General features: G+C 36.4%; 1 protein-coding gene across 1 annotated transcript in view; it reads left to right on the plus strand.

Moving 5' to 3' along the window:
* SLC2A13 (solute carrier family 2 (facilitated glucose transporter), member 13) overlaps window positions 1-21,184 on the plus strand; it is a 388,439-nt gene that overhangs the window by 204,087 nt on the left and 163,168 nt on the right. Inside the window, exon 4 of the mRNA XM_012638430.1 lies at window positions 13,173-13,281. Coding sequence (XP_012493884.1) covers window positions 13,173-13,281 — 109 coding nt within the window. The remainder of the gene's footprint in view (window positions 1-13,172; window positions 13,282-21,184) is intronic.

Here is a 21,184-nt window from a genome sequence, read left to right on the forward strand (position 1 = left end):
CATGGCTATATTTTACATAAGGAACCATATATTTTTAATATGCATGTTGCTAAAATAGTTGTGTTCAATAGAGTCATAGAATCTTGGTGTTTTAAGGGGTCTCAGAGGAGAGGATGTTTTAGAATATCCCTGAGAGGCAGTCAGCTAGATGTTGCTTCACTTCTGTCTAAACTGTATGTTCCAGTGATCCTGAGCCATACTAGAATATAGACTAAACAAGCCATGAACAAGTCAAATAGCAAGATTAGAATCATTTCTACAGCTCTGATAATGAATATAATGCTAGACTTTTTATATATGCATAACTGAGTTTTAATCAATGAAAATATATAGAAATGAGCTTTATTTTACAATTGAATTTTGCAGTACAGTGGGCAGATTGCATTTTCAAAAGACAAAATAAGATTTAGCATTCAGAAAAAGTAGCTGTATGAAAGCATTTCTAAGTAGAAACTCAAATTTCAGTCAGTATTTTAAATAGACACATCCTGACTCCCTGCACAGATTGCCACTGACCATATGGTAACTGCAGACATGCCTCAAAATAAAACAGCCATATGTAGATTTTCAAATACTGACCTCATCCCTAGAGAGCCATATTTATCTAGAAGAGCATCTCAAACCATATCAAGTAAAATTATGGTTTGTGTCATGTTAGAAGATTAGAAGAATCTGCCTAATGAAAAACCATCACAAGTTAAAAACAAAAATGCCAAGGAAATAAGGTTAGATATCCACAGACATTTCAGAGCAAAGGCATCTGGGGATGTGTCTTTCGAATTCTCCTTGCCCAGTCCTCATACACAGTAGGATAACCCATAAAAGCAGCATTAGAAGCTATCCTGTGCTATGGCCATCAAAATGGATTTAGTGGAAATGCTTAAGGGATGATCAATAGGAGAGCTTAGCATGCGGATCTGTTCTCAGACTAGCAGTCCCTGAATGCAAATATTTTCTGTCTGCTGGATGTGCTAATCAGATACCAATACTATTTTTTCTTATTCCTGCCATACAATTTCTAGAGTGGGACATGTGAAACTCACTTCTCCCATTTCCTGCTGTTAATCGTTCTCTATTGATATTCTGCCACCATTTTTCAGAACGTTTAGCTTTGTGGGTATGTGTTTGTGAATTAAACAAAAAACATTGGAAGAAGGAACAGAATTGTTGTAGCAATTTGCAGCAAATATATTTATATCTTCATGATATCTCATTTCTCTTATCAAAGTAGGAGTGGGGAAGTAGTCAGAAAAGGGGACTTCAGGAAGTGAAAGTCTGCAAGTAATAAGAGATTTTGTAATTGTGTCATTGTAATACAAAACCTCTTTTCCCCCCTTCCCCTCCCCTGTATTTATAAAACATACATAGACACATACACACACTTCTTTTTCTCTATATACACACAGAGACAGTTTTCTGTCTCTCTCTCAATATGTGTATACATACACATACGTATACATACACGTCTATCATATATTTACATATACACTTTTGTCTGCATGGGTGTTACATGGGAGAACACTGGAGACTTGAACAACCTCACTGTGGATAGGCAAACCCTCTGTCCCATAGGTGTTGCTTATCCTATCAGATCTCATGTCCTTAAATCTAGGCACTCAGGGATATGCCATATGCCTGAAATTAATAATATTAATGACTCCTAAATGTTCTTTGAAAGCTTTAGTTTTCCTTTGCATTTCTTTTGATGTAGTGGTATTTTATTAGATTTTTTTCAGTGATGAATTGTGTTTCAGGGTTAGTACTATTTCACAGGTTTGTTTTCAAATCAAATGCAATTGTGATCCTGAAGGAAATGATCCTCATAGGCCAAGAATTCTGAAAATTGCACTGTACCATAAAAGGTCACTGAAATTTCTGAATTGATCTTTACAATGCATGAGGAAATGTAAAAATTGTCTTTTACAAAGCAGAGGCCCTCACTAGTGTGTATCACTGGATATATAAGTAGAAATTTGTGAAGATTTACTTTGGAAATCATACTTTTTGTTTCTTGGTTAGTAAATTAGAAAATCACTTTATTCTAAGCCAGATTTATAAGCAGTTTTTAAAAGTAATTTGAACCTATTCAGATTTATCAGTCTTTCCCACCTTATTTGGTTATCTCATTTTGTACTTTTCAAGTTTTGCTAAATTTAACATGTCTTTAGCAGAAAAGCTTAATATATTATCTGCAATAGAAATAATAAGTTCTGTACAGAAATCCAATAGCATTTTAAAGTTAAAACTTATGTACCAGCTTGTTGATGTCCATAAATCAATATTGATTTATTTTAGATATTGATCTGATGAGGGGGTGTTTAGTTAACCAACTGCTTTAGGTCATGAAATGTTTTGGGGAAAAGAAAATAAAAGGGTTGTTTTGGTATTCCGCTCTTAACACGTCCTTCTGGAATAAATGAGGCTGTATTTATACTAGTTAATTGAAGGTTTTCCTGTTATTTAAGTTATATTTGATTTGGGAAATATTATGATTATATTTTGTCCTTTGTATCTGAACATTTTATCAGAGATTGTTTTCTTTTGAAAATTTGTAAAATAAGACATTATTTTAAATGGCTAAATGGCTTTTCTAATAAAGTTTTTTTTCCCTGTGGAAGTCCAGTTTTTGATTTATATGTGCAGTATAGATCAGCCTTTCCTCTGAGGTCCTCAGAGGTGGCTGGCCTACTTCACTAACTGAAATCAGGTTCCGCAGCCTCTCTCAGCTTTAGTGGAAAGAGCTTAATTGCCAAAATAGCCAGTGTGTAAGTCAGCCCTATAAAGAGAGCTTTATTTTATTTATATCCTGTGATATAGGATATTTTCAGATTGCCACTGTAAGCGAAATGCATCCTAAAATCCAGCATTCACACTGTGACCTCCAGGGTCCTGTGCACCAACCCTGTTGCACATAGTGACCAGGTGTATGTGTGGGTCTCCGTTGTGGGCTTTGTCTTTTATGTTCATGGCATAGTAAAGACCTTTTTTAATCTCTTATGTCCCAGCGTAGCTAAACAAATGGAAGATACTGTTATTGCTCTTTTCCTTTTTCCACAGCTTGTACATTCTGCCATAAGCATTTATACTTCTTACCTTAAATATTTTAGAAATTGTACCTTTGTTAAGTGAAAGATGAGAGAGTACTGGAGAATCCATACTTTGAATCAGCTCTTTGATGAACCCAGTGCTCTACTTCCTGCCACATTTTAGAGAACTTAGCACTACCCTTTTTATAGAACATCTTTACCTCTTACTTTACATTAAATGACTAACACTGATATTTTTTAATATGTAGGAGACCATGCTTTTTCTTTTCTGTTCTGTTTTTGTGGTGGAGGTAATAGAAGAGTGGGAAAAGAGAGTTGGGGGTGGGACAAGAACTACTTTGAAATTAGAGCATACGTCTATAGCCTCATATATTCAGTTCATTTTTATATATAGTTCTTGGATATTTTTGGAATAATTACGATTTTTCTGAGAGTCATGCTGACAGAAAATGTAGTCAGCATTTATAAGGTGTTGTATTTCAAGGTACAACATATGTTTGCAGCAAGCATACTTCTGGAATTTGGTGGGACAATTGCAATTTTTTTGGTTTGTTTTTAGATATTCTTTCCCACCATAAGATTATAGGCCATTTAATTCAGGTTGATTTTTATCTTTTTGGTACCTTTATTCATGATAACATTACATGTAAAGCCAAATACAGCGTGAGTCATGGTTAGGTTTTCACATTAATTCTAAATAGTATTTAATAGTATTCTGTGTAGGAGTGTTCTATTAACTATAAGGGAAATTATAAGCATCCATTTATTTTTATGTTAATGAAGCTGTTTGAATTATTTTGTAGAATCTTAAAGGTGAAGGCTATTTGTTTATTTGTTTACAGCAATTTATTGAATGTTTTCAATATGGAATTTATTGAAGAGTTTTAATTTAAAACTTTTCAATTGTATTCAGCTGTGGAGAAATTCTACCAGAGAGCTAATGTATGAAATCATAACATCAGTATTTGTGCTATGGTGTGATATACTTCATGTGCATTACCACCTTTAATTATCAAAACACACCTATGAAATAGAGATCATCACATATGAAGCACACAGAGCTCAGAGAGCCCAGCATCACACAGCTACAAAATAGCTGAGATGGATTCAAACCTGAATTTCTGTGATTTGGAGATTGGACTATTCTGCATTGGTTATGGTTGTGTAGCCTTTAACAGATTCAAGTCTCATATATTCTTATTTCCTAGCATGTAGTATCTATTGAAAAATTGAGTAAGTGAAAAAGTTTATTGTATCACTAAGAATGATAGTTTATAGTGAAAATATTGTCAGAACACCATCAGGTTGAGAGTAACTGTCCTTTCATTTAAAAGTTACTTTATCTACAGATAATATTAAGGTTAAGAATATAGTTAAAGAAAATTATTTATTTGAGAAAATGATGCCTCTCTTTTCTCAAGAAAGGTTTTCTAGACTAGCAAGTCCTAATATTTTTTTCCCTCAGCAACATACCACAGTTTCATGGCTGTTGTGAAGTTTGAAGTTCCTTCATTCAAGGATTGCTGGGGGATGCATTTTATATGTGCTTCATTTATGTAGATACCTTTGACAAAGGAAATATTTTAGAATTTAGAAAGAATTCTTGATAGTAACACAAAAAAAGGTTTTGAAAACAGTATTTTAGTAGTATTAAGGCCTGTTATCATCTTTCTTATAAGTAAAGTCTTTACTTTAGCAACCTGGAATAATAATGACTAGATTAACACAGCCATTGCATACAGTCCGTAATGTACCATGATCAGCATACAAGCACGCATCTATAGACAGCTGGCCCATCACAACATCTTGGCAAATTGATTGCCTTGGAGGATTTCAGGAAAGTATTGGCATAAATGCCAGACTGTGAAGGAATGATTGAACCACATGGGGTTGAATTTATCAATAGCAGCAGTCCATTCTTCCAAAAAGAACATGTGACAAGCACCAGCTTGTAATCACAAACATCATCTGCTGCATATTGAAGAGGAAAACAGCATGGGTGTGTTCAGGATCTTAGTGGTAGTTTATAATTAATCACAACATTGTTTAGCAACTTGGAGTGCACTCCAATAGCTCCATCCATGAGTTCTCATATTTGCTCTGGTGTTTCTTTTTCCTTCTTCCCCTTCTTTTCTTATTTTCTTCTTCATATTCATTTAAGCAAATATTTATTAAATGTCTTCTATTTGCATGATCCTGGACTTAAGTACAATGGAAAGTAAAATGATAGAACAGACAAAACCTGAACCATGCACCCAACATAATCCAGTACAGAGGTCATAATCCGGTGTGGAAGACAGATCAGATACCTAGTCCACAAAACAAAGTAGCCAGGAGTGAGAGCATAGGAAGGATCCAGTCATCCAAAATTGGAAGACTAGAACCCCAAGCAGAAGGAACATGATAAGAAAAATATATAAGTATTAGACTTCGTTGTGTAAAACAAATGACCTAAAGATTATTGAAGCATATTACATATTGCAGGAGACGTAGAGAAATAAATCTTGAAAGGTAGACCGGGGCAGGTGCATCCCCTTCATGAAATAAGCCCTGAACCTGTTATCAAAGGTTTTGAACAGATCAGTGAAGTGGTCTTTAGCAGACAGGCTGGCAGCAATGTGGAGGGGCTGGATTAAATCCTGTAGAGACTGGAGATACAGAGACCATATATGGGGTTTGTAATTGAATACATGGCATGTGCCCAGAACTTGATTATCTCTAATCCTCGTAATGGATACTACTACTACGAAATCCATTTTACTGAAAAGGAGATGGAGGCTTAAAGAGGTTGAATCTCACAATGGCTAAGTTGTGAGGCTGGTATTTCGACACTGGTCTGTGTGAACACTTTCTGTGGCCATACACAGTCTCACTGAGGAGACGGATAAGAGCCCAGCCCAGGCAGTGGAGAGGTGGGGAGGCAGAGAGGGGTTAGGTGCAAGATTAGAGAAATCTTTCTGATGTTTTATAGAAAGAAGTTAGGCACACGTACCTTAATTATAATTAAAACTCGACCATGTATTATTAATAGCTATGGGAAGTAGGAATAGAGAATGAAAAGTCGAAAGCTATGTTTCTTGAGCTCCTTTAAAATGAGAAAACACAGGGTAAAGAACAAGTCTGGGTGAGAAATGTGGACTTCCATTGCATGTGTGCTTGATCTGGCATGCCCTTTGTGGGTCTTTCCTTATGCCTTTGAGCATTGAGACTCGTTTTTCTAACTGTTCTAAAGCAATGTGCAACTCCCTGGATGTGGGAATTGAGGAAGGGGCAGAGTGAAAGGAAGGGTTTGAAATAGCTGAATCTGGAATTGAGGCCTGGGTATCATGGCAGGTGGGGCCATGAAAAAGATGAAGAAAAAGGAATTGAGGGATGGAAGTTATGCTAAACAGAGTGTGTTTATTCCTGAAGCTTGAATATGTGCAAGTTTTGTGTTCTGTTACACTGTTTGTAAGTTGTTGATTTTTTTTATTCTCAGAAAAATCAGCTTTCTTCAGTATATGTATAAAATTTCTTGACATTTATGGCATGAGCAAGAATTTGGGGTCAAGTTCTAGTTCTGTGTGCTCATTAGTTTATGACCTTGGGAGAGTTACCTAATCCCTCTGTGCTTAGTTTCCTCATTTCTGAGACAGGATGGCAACACCTGCTCTTCCTTCCTTGATAGGACGCTTACAGTGATAAATGGTTCATAAGGCATGAAGAGCTATTGAAATGTTAGAGAATCCACTGGGATTTGAGCAGATGCTAATATCCTTGGTGATTGTGTGAGAGCAGCCTCCTCTGGCTATCTTCAGGGGGGGACTATGGTGTTGGGGGACCTTGCTGTGCCTGATTGTAGCCCAACCGTAGGGCCCTAAATGGGGAGTGCAGTATAAGTGCGGAGAGCAATATTTGAAGCTGAGCAGTGATTATCTTGCTCCCAGCGAGGCCCCTGCTTTCTCCACGGAGGCATCTTTACTTTGTCAGCAGTGAGGAAACCTCCTGCAGTTTGCATCTTGTAATTCATTAGTCACAAAGTGTTCTACTTTTTCCTTCTTAACTTTTCTTTAATGCATGGTAAAATCCATAAATAAGAAAGATGAAAAGAAAGGGAAGAATAAGAGCAAGGGAAATCTTGAAGAAATTCTAGGGGTCCTGCATCCTTGGCTGTTCTCACTCGGTGGTCTCAGTGGGCTTTGTCGATCCAGTTTAATCAAATATTGTTGCTTCTAATTAGTAACCCCTTCATACCCTTATTTAAGTGAAAGTCATGGTCTTTGAATATCCGAACTTTTTCCTTACTATCCAATTCACCGTGTCAGCCCTCCTGGCATCTAATGTCTCTTTATTGGTAAAGCTTTTTGTTATTGTTGTTGTTTAGCAGCTCTATTGAGGTACAATTTATATACAATAAAAGGCACATAGTTAAACCATATAATTTCATAAGTTTTGACATATGTGACATACGTGAACACCGTGGAACCATTGCCACAATCAAGGGAGTCAGCATATTCCTGCCTCCCAAAACTTTCCTTGGTTTTGTAATTCCTCCACAGACAACCACTGATCTGCTTCTGTCAAGGTGTTTGGATTTGGAGCTTTCTTTGGGGGAAAGTTTTTAACAAATTCAGTACTTTTAATAGCTTGTAGGGCTGGCTACTTAGGCTATCTGTTTTTTCTTGAGTGAGCTTCGAAAGAGCCCATCTTTTAGGGAAGTTGTCTACTGCATTTAAAATGTTGAATTTAATGGCATAGTGTTGTTCATGATGTTCTTTTATTCCTTTAATTCTTTATTGAGTTCATCTCTCTCATTCCTGATATGGGCCATTTGTATCTTTTCTCACTTTTTCCTAATCAGTCTATTAGTTTCCTGTGGCTGCTGTAACAAATTACCACAAACCAGGTAACTTAATGGAAATTCTCTCTCAGTTCTGGTGGCCAGGTGTTGGCAAGCCCACACTTCCTCCAGAGTCTCTAGGGGACAGTGTGTTTCTTGCTTTTTCCAACTTCTATTGGGAGCAAGCATTCCTTGGCTTGTGGCTGCATCAGTCCAATCTCTGCTTTTACCTTCTTTCCTTTTGTCTGGAATCTCCCTTTGCCTCCCTCTGATAGGGATACATGAGATTGCATTTAGCGCCAACCTGGATAATCCAGGATTGTCTTCCCATCTCAAAATGTTTAACTTAATTACATCCACAAGGTCCGTTTTTGCCATCTACATAACACTCACAGGTCCCAGGGATTAGGACGTGCATATATCTTGAGGGGCCATTATTCAGCCTACCACAGTTTGGCTTGAAGCTTATCAATTTTATTGCTCTTTTTGGTTTTATTGATTTTTTTTCCCCAACTATCTTCCCTTTTTTTCCCCATGGATTTCCATTTAGCCATGTGCTTACTTTGGGTTTCATTTGTCTGCCTTTTTTTGATTTCTTAAGGTTGAAGTGGAGGTTATTGCTATACATTTTCACCTTCAACTTTAGCTCCATTCTACAAATTGTTATATGCTATGTTTTTATATTCTTTCAGTTTCATATTCTTTTTAATTTCCATTATTTCTTTGATCCATATAAATTTGTTCTTAGCTTCCAATTTTGAAGGTGTTTTCCAGTTATCTTTCAGTTACTGATTTCTATATTAATATCATTATGGTCAGAGAATATTCTATTGTTAGGTAGATAGTTAGGATCTCCAGCTCTTCCTGGGACAAGGGTTCCCTGTTTTGATGCTGTTTTGAGTAATTGCTCCACCTGGGAAGAAGGATAAGGGTGCACTCCATTTTGGTGTTGCCCCACCCTTAGCCCTATCCTAAGCAACTGCTACACCTGGGAAAGAAGGGAATGCTTTCTCAATCTAGAAATTCCCCAGCCCAGGCATAATAAGATTTAGAAAGTGATCTAGAGTAACATAAGGGTAATTAATATGCCATTAGCTTGAGTCTGCATTGCAGTTCACCCCCCTAGGTGGGCTTTCTTAGAGGGAGCCCTATATGCAAATGAAATTTTGAGGACACCTGTTGATCATTTGATAACATTCCACACCTCCCAAGAGCCCTCCTCCAGCCTGGGCTAATAAAAGGAAACAATCTGAGGAGTAGGAAGTGAGTGGGTCAGTCAGTGAGTTGGTCTGTCTCCACTCGTGGACTGACCCGTTTTATTCTACAGTAAAGAGCTGCTTTTGTGCATCTGCTTCCTGCCTGAGGTTATTCTGTCGTATTGGCTTTGCTGGTAAGTTTTCCCAGAAAGGAGTCAGAAGACCGGAATAATAGTCTGGACTTGACATGTTGGTGCGTCTGGTCATTCTTCGGCCAAGAGCACACCGAGAACCAAGGGCAGACTCCCATTCTGACATTTTTGATGCCAAAACCCAGGATTCTGACAAGATGATGTGAATTCTTTTAAATTAATTGAGACTGGTTTTAGAGCTCAGAATGTAACCATACCTATACTCTTTAAGAATGTGCATCCTGGTCTTTGGTGGAGTTTTGTTTAGATGTCAATTATTAGGTCAAGTTTGTTTATAGTGTTGTTAAAGTCTTCTATATCCTTGTTGATTTTCAGCCCTACTTGTTCTATCAGTTATTGAGAAAGGGCTGATGAAATATTGGAGCATAACTGTGAGTTTTTCTATTTCTCTTAGCATTTGTATCAGTTTTTGTTTCATATATTTTGAAGCTCTTAGTGCATAACCATTTAGGATTGTTATATTCTCTTGATGAATTTATTCCTTTATCGTTAGAGATTATATTTTCCTTTCTTTGTATATGCCTGGTTATTTTTTATTGTATGCCAGACATTATAAATTTTGTCTTGTTGTTGAGCTTTGTTCTGGGATGCTATTCAGTACTTTGGCAGCAGTTGGGCCTTACTTTTAAGCTGTTTTAGATGGTACCCAAGCAGTGTTTAATCTAGGACTAAATTTTCACCATTACTAACGTAGGTACCTTTTGAATGCTCTTCCTTATGCTCCAGGTTTTTCACTCTGGTTGGTAGGAACAGGCACTGTTTACAGCCCTGTATGAGCTTCTGGAATTGATTTCTCTAATCCTTTCCTGTGGCTCTTTTCCCTGCCTTGGGTTGTTTCCTCACAGACGTCCACTGATCAGTACTCGACTGAGTACTCAAGGGGGACCCTGAAGATCACTAGAATTCTCCTTCCCTCTCTCTCTGAATCTCTCCTCCCTGGTCCTCTGCCCTGTGAATTCTAACCCCCGTGGCATCCCCGTATTCTGAGCTGCCTCTTTTCAACTCAAGGAGACCACCAAAGTCTGCCTGGTTTCCCTCCCTGTGCTGCAGCCCGGAAACTTTTTTGAGGCATTCAGTTGGGACAATTGTAGGATTCACCTCTATTTTTTTCTTGAATCTCAGGGATGATTCTTCTTCATTGCCTGTTGTCCACCATCATGGGAACTATTAATATTATTTCGTGTATTTTTGTATGGCTTTTTGTTTCATGTGAGAAGGTAAAACTGGTTACCATGACTCCACTTTAGCTGGAAGTGGAAGTCAAGAGCTGGGATTTTATACCAACGGGGGTGTAGTGCATTTTTAATCAAACTCGGAGCCTTCTGTAGGCTCGGCTCACAGCCAGTCTGTCTGGAGGAATGGCTGCACTTGTGGGACTGTCTTTCTCATCCCTGCTACCAGACCCCCTGCCAACCTGGACAACTTTGTGCAAGTTACTTAGCAGCTTGATACAGTATGAGGTGTTCAGAATAAAGGAAAAGTTGAACCCATTTTAAGTTCTTGAATCCATGGCTTTATTATGTGTTTTGTTTGGGTTCCTTTATTTCTAATCTACATTAGTTGGTTGGAGGTTAGTTTTTATTATGTAGGAATTTTTGTGTTTCAAACAAACATTTAAAAGAAAATTAAGTGTGAAATGTTTGTATAAAGAAAATATTTTTAATTACAGAAGCAAAAGAAATGTAAGTAGAGCATGGCATTTTAAATTTTGACTTATGAACATTCAGCCAATTAATATATTTGATTTTTTTTCCTTCTGCCTCATAGCTTCTGTGACATAAAGACTAATGATAGTTTTTATTTGTTAAGTCAGTTTTACTGCCTAGTAAGGCTAGGTTTATGATTTTAATGAGAGGAAATTCTTTAATTTTGTTTATGCATAATCAGATGTGCAGCTGCTGTGACCAAAATTTATCTGTTAAAAAAAACTCCAGTCTAATAGAAGAACTCCCATTGTTTATTTTTAACAGGAAGTCCAAACCAAGAGAAAATACAAAATCCAGATTTTAAAAATACTAGGAAATAAATATGGGATGTTTATGTGATAGCTTCTCTTAATATTAAGGCAAGTCAGACTTTGGTCCTAATTTGTCATAATTTTCTCTTTGTGTTTCTGTCCTGCAAAACCATTATTACCTAACCTGTCAATCAACTCATGAAATGGTTTACTAGTGAAAGTAGCTACAGCTATCCAAAGATTATAATAGATTTCTTGCAGCAGGAAAGGCCAGTTTCTCATCTGTGGAGGTTACAAAAAGCTGAAACAGGGGTTTTGGGGTGTATTTTTTGTTTTGTTGTCATTTAGAAAGTTTTCCGTGGTATACAAGGTAAATGATATTTTTTGTTTGAAAGTTTTGATTTATTGAAAAAGGTAGTGCATTGCTTATTTTGTGGCTCCCTGATAGGTATCTGTGTTTGCAGATGAGCCTGGCCATCTTTTAGGCAGCTGATCGTGATATATTTTAACACTGTCACCATAGAGCTCTCAAAATCTACCCATTTCACACAGCCTTTTTGATATATTAGGATTTAATACTGCTTTGCTTGAATCCAATGCAATTTGACATTTATAATACCCTTAGCCTGCTTTCTAAGTGAGTTGTCACTGCATTTAGCTTTGAATGGCCGTCAACACTTCTCTAAATTAATCTGTATCCTGTCTTGCCATTTAGAGACAAAATTGTTTGCAGTAAATCAAGTTTCATGATTGCAATCACACCCATGCAGAGATCAGATATTCTAACCCCTATAATGTTCAGTTGTAATTAATGCCCTGGCTTGACATTCCATATTAACTTTTACTGCTGAGACAACAACGTATTCTATTCCATTTCTACAAACTGGAATATTGGATTTCCAGAAGATTCTTGAAATAGTGAGACTTTCTTGGATTTTAATTTGCTTGGCTTGGTTTAAGATTCATTAACAAAACATGGCCTCCAGGAAGAATGCCTCTAATTAAGCAGTTAGCATCCCCATGATCCCAGGCCATCTCTTCTAACAGCAGGAATACCATAGATCCTGGGAGTCAACTCTAACCCCATAAGGACCATAGAGAATGCCTCTTAAAGCTAAGGTGACACTTAACTGAACACTTACAAAGATAAAAAAGGCACTTTAGTAATTATGCCCAGACCACAGGCATTGATAAGGTTTGTCATTGATAAGGCCTCAGTGGTTTAGATTGACAGCTTTCTAGAACTGATCTAGAGTTCTGATAAAGAACAAGGGATCTGGCCTCTTTTTTGAAAGCCCGTTTGTATTTTAAAATGATCATTGAATGCCTCTTAGGGAACTGTACAAAATTTAGAAATACATATATGCACACATACACATTAATTTTTTTATTACCTTTTTGGTGACTTGTTAATATCTATCACAGCTGTAACCAAGTCTGATATTGTGCCCAAACTCCTTTAGTCAAATATATTGGAATGAATTTTGTTCCTTGTTTAATTGTTTTTGATAAATGCTATTCTTTTGGTTGATTAAAGCAATCTTGCCAGTGACTTTGTACTCCTACATGGATGAATTTTAAATAATATTTATTTGCCAAGAAAATAGAACAAAGAGAATGATTAATAAATACAGCTTGTAGGGATTTAAGGAAGAATAATTTGACAGTTTCAGTTGTATATAGGTCTTCCTAGAACCCGTAGATTGCTTTAACTTGAGTTCTCTCTTGTTCCTTTTACAATTTAAAAAAATATATGAAGTCTGTTTTAAAATGAATACATTGTACCCAGATTTCTGTCAAAGTATATTTGTTCTGTTTTAAAATGCCCAGTCATGTTGATTTCATGGAGACTTGGGGAAATTTATCCTAATGGGAATAATTACTATGAGAGCTAAAAATAATAGATGTGTCCTTTTTTTTCTTTCTTTTTTTAAAAAAAAGCCGGACCTGTGATCTGCAGAATGCTGAGTTATCCCCCAACTCGCCGAGCTTTAATTGTGGGTTGTGGCCTACAAATGTTCCAACAGCTCTCAGGCATTAACACCATCATGTATGTATTTCTTTCTGGCTTTTTACTGAAAAGATTGTGAAAGGATTATTTTACCTGAAAAAAAGAATAGGACTCAGTGATTTGTTATTAAATGTATAGGATTTTCCTTTTGGGAGATACTAACTTTATGATTTTTTTAAATCCTATCATTTGTAACTAGAAAGAGGTGATTTGTTTGTTATGTTATTGGCTTTATTTGATATAATTTCTCTTTTATGCCATCTAGGACTTCCTTATGTTCTGAGCTAATATATCATTATCCTAAACCATTTCTTGATGCTGGTTAGAAAGTAAAACAAAAGGAAATCACCTGGCATTGTCAGTCATTATAGGCCCGCAGATAACTAGTTTGTTTCCTTTTGGGCAGTCTGTTACAGTGCAATGTGATAGGGACATTGGTAGAAGTGTGCTTATTACAACCAGAGTACAGTGGAAGGCAAATTGAGTGGGAGAAGAGAAATGGGAAAGACAGAAAAGGTCTATGTTTTCTAGTTTTCAGAGTAATCCCGAAAGTTGTATGTATGGTGGGGTTGGAGTGGGGTGAAGAGTATGGGCTCTACTGTGTTTTGTGGGCCTTGGCCTCAGGGATATATAGGCTAGTAGAGGAAACACACATTAAATAAACTCATGGTTAAATATAGGACTTCAAATTCTGATAAGGACTATACAGCACTGTTCCATTTCTCCAGAGTAGACTTTTAAGATTCTAAATAATAGAATGCGGTTTAGAGAAGGTCATGAGTTTTCCTAGAACATCGACTATTAGATGAAAAACTACTAGATCTTGGAAATCCCCCCACTTGCACCTGTTGGTTAAAATTATTCATTAAAATAATACAAATTATGTAAAATTAAAATTTCCCTGGTAAACCATTTGTATTTGAGACTCTGGATATTTTCCTTTAAAATTACTTGGATGTGATGATTTATTTAGTGATAATTAGAGAAGAGTAATTTGGTTAAAATAATTTTTAAGAATAAAAACTAAGTCCCAAAGACCTATTAGATTAAATGAGGATTTGTTATGAAATTTCACTCTCAATATAACCACACCCTTTGTGGATTTGGCTTTAATCATAATCCCTGTTAGAATGTAACTTCCTAGACTACATTTTTAATATTTTGGCTTTTCCCTTCCTCTAACATTTACTTTATTAATTTTGCCCTCACCTTTATCAACTCTGTTAAGGCCCATCTCTGTTGGTATAATGCCAAGCATGTGTGTCTGTTTTTTTCCTCTGGATTTGGCACACCATGACCCTGTTCTGAGATATGTCCACCCTCCTCGGTGTGATGATGGTCTAGAATTACAACAACACTAGGATGAAGCTTTCAAATAATGCCACGTAGTAATAACCCTATGTGAATATTTTGGTTGATCAACCTACTATAAGATGGGTTCTATTTCTGAAAATATTTTTTGTTCCACATTTTTCTAAGCATTTAAACTTGACAAGTTTGAAAGCATAGAAGAGGAAGGATTTTTGTTGTACCTTTGTGTTCTTTTAAAACAGGGATCACAGACCGAGCCACCTCTAATTGATAGGTGGTGGCTGAGGCCAGTGTGTTCCTAGTTGAAATGACTGTCATAATCCATTTGTGATATCTAATATAAATTGCGCTGATTTAGGTTTTCAAGTTTTTATAAAGCATTCATTTCTTTAAAGCCTTAGTCTTTTCACGGAGATCAAATGATATAAGGGTCCTCATGTTCCCTAAGATTTGTGATAGTCATTGATGTCCTTTGCTCATCACAAACTGTACATGATGTAGGTAGTATTGTCATAGAGCTTTTGCTTGCATTTGAGTATTTATCCTGGAAAACAGGAGGAATAAAATAAAGTAAATGATGGTTGAACTTAGACTGTGCCTACATGATTCAAAACAGTTAGTCAACTCCCTGAAGAAATTAATGTGATGTTCATGTCTAGAGGTTAGAGGGTCAGACACTTAATATGATACCTATGCTGTGTTACTGTTGTTTATTCATGGTACATCATTTCAGACATTCATATTTTAAGCCCATAAAACTTAGGGTAAATTAATGTCATTATGACAGACTATAGTACTGTTTGTTATCTGGGTAGAAAATGACTAATCTGGGATGCTCATGTAATGTTTTCTCCTGCTCTCTCTAGTCTGTATTTGTGTGTGTGTGTGTGTGTGTGTGTGTGTGTGTGTGTCTTTTTCCAGTCTTCTTAAGATTCAATAAGTACTATCATAAATTTTGTTTCTAATTTTAAATCATCTTTTAACCAGAGCCTAATAATTTATTTTTTATGAGTTTTAGCAGAAAATATTTTTTTCTCATTTTTAAATGAGAAATGTTATTTTATTCAGAATTCCTTTTTTATAGATATCTCATTATCTGTAACACATGTTTGTGTATATAAAATTTTGCTCTTTCTTTTCAGCTTCTTCCCTTTTACATGGCTCTTGTATATTCTAACTCAACCCTCATAATGTGTAGAAGTTGAAATTGCTTTTATAAATTCTATCTTTTACCCCAAAGTCTGTGGGAACTGAAATAGGTATTTTGAATTCTATTTCTTACCAATAAAAGTTTATAGAAAGATCATATGGAAAATATTAAAAGACCTCATCCTCATGGTTGTATTATATAATCTTACCATGTTTAGTTTTCTCTTCTCTCCTTTATTTCTATCCCATTGACTTATTTAATACCCTATCTGAGTCAAGGAAATAGATTTTCTTCTTGAAATATTTGATTTTCTTTCCCTCTACCATATATGTGTGCGTGTATATACATGTTTAAGTATCTTTTATTTGTATGATAACTCATGTTTCTTTATATCCTAACCCATATCTTATTCTATACCCTACTGAAGACTTGCAAGTTCTTACAAACATTTCATATTTCAAACATTACATTTAACTTTTAAATGAGCTGGTTTTCTAATATGTCTCTGATCACTTAATAATTTCAACATGCTGCTGAATTGGTTATTCTCCTGTGTTCTCAGGAGAGAAAGAATAAAGCAAATGGAGAGCCAGCTTTCCTAATATAAAGGTGTTTGTATTATTGCATTGTATCTCGCAAAGTTTTTCCACATGTGTCAAAACAAGAGGAATGATAGATGAAGATGATGATGATTAGTGTAAAGAAAACTCTGAAGAAATTCTCACTGTGATCTATTCTAAACTCTAGTTATAACATCAGTGATTTTCTATTTTTAGTCTTAGAAAATTGTCAACTATTAATGAATGGACCCTTCCCATATTATCATTACCACAACCAAAATACATGTTTGGGGCATTGGGGAGAATGTGTGTGTGTGTAGGTAGGTAGGTAGAAAGAAAACACCAGGTTCTATGTAGATTTGATAGCATCCTTCTTTTTTTGAGGAACTTATAAGCCATGATTTGGTATATTCTGATAAATAGATAACCAGTCCATCTTGGACGGATGAAAGGTATCAGATTTGTACCTGGGAAGACCAGATGGTTAAATGACTTACGTTAAGGTTACACAGAAAATCAGTGAAAAGGAAAGCCAGAATTTTAAACTTTTGAATTTGTTTCAGGTAAAGAGAGTTGTAGAGGAATAAACTCCTTTTGGATACTCAGTCCCCTACGTTTAAGCCACTGTCCTTTCAGAGTAATGCTCCCAGCTTCATCTCCTCTTCTTACTCTTCCATTTTCTACTGACTCAAAGTAGGGTGAGGAGTAGACGATACCGTATGGACAGATCATTTTTGCTTCCATAACTGCTTTATCTTAACTCCCAGGAGTTCACTTACTTTCACTGTAGTTATGGGATAGTGAAGGCCTTTAGAAAATATGCTCTAGTGATAATATTAATAGCCATCATTTATTGAGCATTAAATACCAGGTACTACTCTAGCATGAGTTAATAAATATTGATAGGAAACAAGAAAAGTAGGACAAAACTATTTTGAGCCCCTCTAATGGTGTATTCATTATTGTCATGACAATAACAATTTTTACTGTTTCACATATATAGCACTATAAAATATTTTCATAGACAGTATTTCTCTTGATCTCAACATCCTGTCAAGAAGGCAGGGCAGTCCTTCTGTTTATTCTCTAGCTAAGGAAGCTAAGGCTTAACTAGTTAAGTGACTTGTCATCCATTACACTATTAATAAGTTTTAGAGCTAAGAATAGAGGCCAGTTTTCTGACTCCAGATCACATGGGCCACCCTTTCATCTTAGAATACCTGGGACGTGCAGAGCTGGCTATTTATAGCTCATTTGGGGGTAAGATACAGTAAGTAATCAAAGTTGGTGAAATTCAGTACCATCCAAGGATAAAAATCTAAATGACTGTGGGGTCATAAAATCACATGCATCTAAATAATCATGAAACTCGTCCAGTTCTTAAATTTTCTGGTACCCAATTAAGGCCTTTAATTTATATCCTGATCTAGAGTTCCTGAACAAGCCAGGCTGATGGTTGAATGAGTCATTTATATTTGTTAGTCATATTTAATTAATTTAATTTTGTAAGTGCAGAATTTCTGGATCTGTTCCATTCTCGTATTCTATCCCCAACAAGCTCCAAGCTCTCCTAGTATTAAAAAAAAAAAAAAAATACCATCCAGTCAGGAAAGATGACACCAAGCAGCCATGGCCAAATGGTGGTAAATATAGAGAAAAATAAAAGTGACAGGAAATAAGGAAGAAAAGAATAAGGGTTTGCTCTCAGGTTGTAAGTCTGAATCGGGAATGTGGTTTTGTTTTCTCTGGGATCCAACAGACAGGACTCACTAAAGTAAGTCTTCCCTTCTCTGCATCCATAATCCAAAAGCTAATGAAAGATAAAATGCTTACCTTATCGAAGTATTCCAAGATTAGTGTATTGTAATCATTTGTGTTCATTGGCTGAAAGTTATTGAATAAATGGGAAAATGTTAGGATTTATGGTTTACTCTTTTGAAAGATGAGTGTAATGTGATGGAAAGAATATTAACCCAGGAATCAGGAAAATTAGTTTCAAGATCTGTCTCTACCATGGGACTCTGGGCATGCCGGTTAATTACTTTCAGTCTAATTACTTATAAAGTGAATTAGAAGGACTTTTATTGTACATTTGAATGATGACAAATGTAGTTTTGAGTAGAAGTCGAAGCTAAAACATTTGAAATAATAATACCTTTAGATCTCTCTTGGATGAAAGGCTATCAGACTATAGGAAATCAACTTTGGTCTAAAAAGAAAAATGTATTTTGTTCATAATTTTTGGAATATTTATTAAATGCTTACCACATGCTAGTCATCATCCTAAATGCTTCGCTTCTTACATGTTAAGACCATATTTTTATATCCCAAGCATATCTTTAAAGAAAGATAATCTTGGCTGTGGTTGATAATGCCTCTTTATATCCCAAGATCGTGTAGCAAAACTATCACCTGATGCAGTAGAACTTTCCTTGGCTTCCACAATGATTTTCTAAGAGTAGCCTCAAGCCCTGTGAACTTCACTGGCTTCTTAACTCCAGTGTACACATGGTTTACAAGGGAAAGTGTGCACTTTCTATCTCTGGAGTCTAAAACCATTTTTGGTGGCAGATAGTTCACTCTCCTAGCATACAAAACAAAGCATTCTCATCAGGTGAGGCTTTGAACAGAATGGCTTTATAGTGAACCATCTGAATGTTCCTGATCATTTTTCATTTTCCTGTGTATATGTTGCACACCTGATTTTGTTTAAGGTTCCCCAAAATCAGATCCTAAGAGAAGGACTTGGGTGCAGATCCTATTTTTTGGGTGATACCAGAGGCTGGAGTAAGGGCATAAGGAAAGCAGGGTAGAGAAGGGAGAAAAGGTAGTAAAGGACACATTGGTAAGCAGGTTATCAGTAAGCAACTGGAGCTCAGTCCTGCTGGGTGCTCTGCAAGGAATAGTGTAGATGGTGCCTCACAATTAGTCCAGGGGTATTAGGCACTATCCCCAGTCCCTCAACTTGAGAGTTGCCCTTGCAGATGCTAAATGCACTGGGCTTCCCTGAGCAATCTGATGGTGCCAGAGCTCTCTGTTAGACAAGGAGAGAAACAAAGGGAGCTGAGCTAGAAACTGTCAAATTCTGTAGTGAGTTTCCAAGATGGCTACAGGGGAGTTCACAGAGAGGTCAAGAGAATATGGGGCAGGGCATCTGTTAAAAACCCTGAGTCTTCAAATATGTGTTTAAAAAAAAAAGTTAATCCAATATGGACATGAACTTTCTTAATACTGTTCATGGATATAGCAAATTTATTGTTAGTGAAAAAAGGTTAATGATCCTTGGCTAACCATATGGAAAATAAGCAATAGAAATGGGAGATTCACAAGAAGAAATGCTGAGGATGTGTTATCTTGAATATTATAATATTTTTTTCTTTGTATAATTCACAAATAGTTTTGTCCTGTCACAGGAATCTTAGAAATGCATCTGTTAAATTATTTGTTTATTTATACCCCAAACCATCATTTACTTTATTGTTGCTATAGATTCAAAGATGTCTAAGCTATAATTCTTATCATTGAGAAGTCTGTATTCTGCCTAAGGAGACAGACACACAAATAATTACAGTGCAGCATTATAAAAGCCAAATTATATGCTGTAGAAACACAGGAAAATGAGTGATTAACTCTATGTAGGAAGTGAAGGGGACATAGACGAATGATTTTTGTTGTATTTAAAAAAATTTTTTTACATGTAGTTTTGTGGGCAGAAACATGGTACATCAAATACTATTAATATCACAATCTTTGGTATTAGATCTGGATTTGAATCCAAGCCCACCACACCTACTAGCTATGTAAACTTCACAAGCTGTGTAACTTCCCAGGGCCTCATTGATCCAGAAATCAGGAATAATAATATTTCCTGATGATCTTGTGATGATTAAATGAGATAGCATGTATGGTTCAGGCCCCTGGGAGGAACTAAGTCCATGTTAACTTCCCTTCCATTTACTGTGCATTGCAGTTTAGAAATTCTCAAGCATTTGTGGAAAGCAGAAACATCCCATAGTTAACCTACCTTCTTTAGCCAACACACATCAGCATTGGCTAAAGATATCCTTTGTAGACACAAAATCATTATAATACCCTTCTTTCATGTATGTTTCTATTTTCAAAATATTGGAAAGAATCATAATAGTGTTTTTCTTGTAACTTGTAGGTATTGTAGGAGTGTTGTCCTCTTCGGTATTTGATGTGTTCTTTTCATCTTAGATTTAAGTCAAGGCGAAAAGACCTCAATGACCTTGGAATACCAGGAGCTAATATGCCTCCTTAGGAGGTGGAGCATCTGTTGCTGAGTATTCCCCAGGTGGCATGCCTTGTGGTTTAACATCAGAAGATTGTCAAATCCTTTTGGCATGCTTTCTGAATCAGATGTGCATTTGAGGTCCTGTGATAATTACTGGAAAGTCATCTCCATGGTTTGTAAAGTATCAACAGCTAAGGTTTTAGGTTTCCTAGGGCATCTTTGGAAATATGAAAACTTAATTTCTTTGCCTGCCCTTCCTCTGATTCATGTGTTTCACTGAAAGGTAAGGAGAAGAAATGGAGATGCTGTTAATGAGTTGAAATAGCAGCATGAAATCCAGGGATGTGCCCCAGAAAATAGGCTTACTGTGTCATTAAAGCAGAACTTTGTCCCCAGAATCATATGTGAATGTGAAAGTAACACCAGTCTGGTTAATTCCAGGTAACATTGTAGAAATGCTCAGGTCTTAGTTTACTTTTTAAACACATCTGTGGCAGGCACTCTGTCAGGGACTGGAGGTATGCAATATAACTTAGCCCATCCTCTAGCCCATCCCCTTGGGCTGCAGTTCCCAACGCCTAGGCTGCAGAGGGTCCCTGGCCTGTTAGTAACCTGGCGTAGCGTCACTGCCTGACCTCTGCCTCTCCCCTCGCCCTCCCACCCCCC

Source organism: Propithecus coquereli, unplaced genomic scaffold (assembly GCF_000956105.1).
Source record: "Propithecus coquereli isolate 6110/MARCELLA unplaced genomic scaffold, Pcoq_1.0 Scaffold13, whole genome shotgun sequence".
Classification (NCBI taxonomy): domain Eukaryota; kingdom Metazoa; phylum Chordata; class Mammalia; order Primates; family Indriidae; genus Propithecus; species Propithecus coquereli.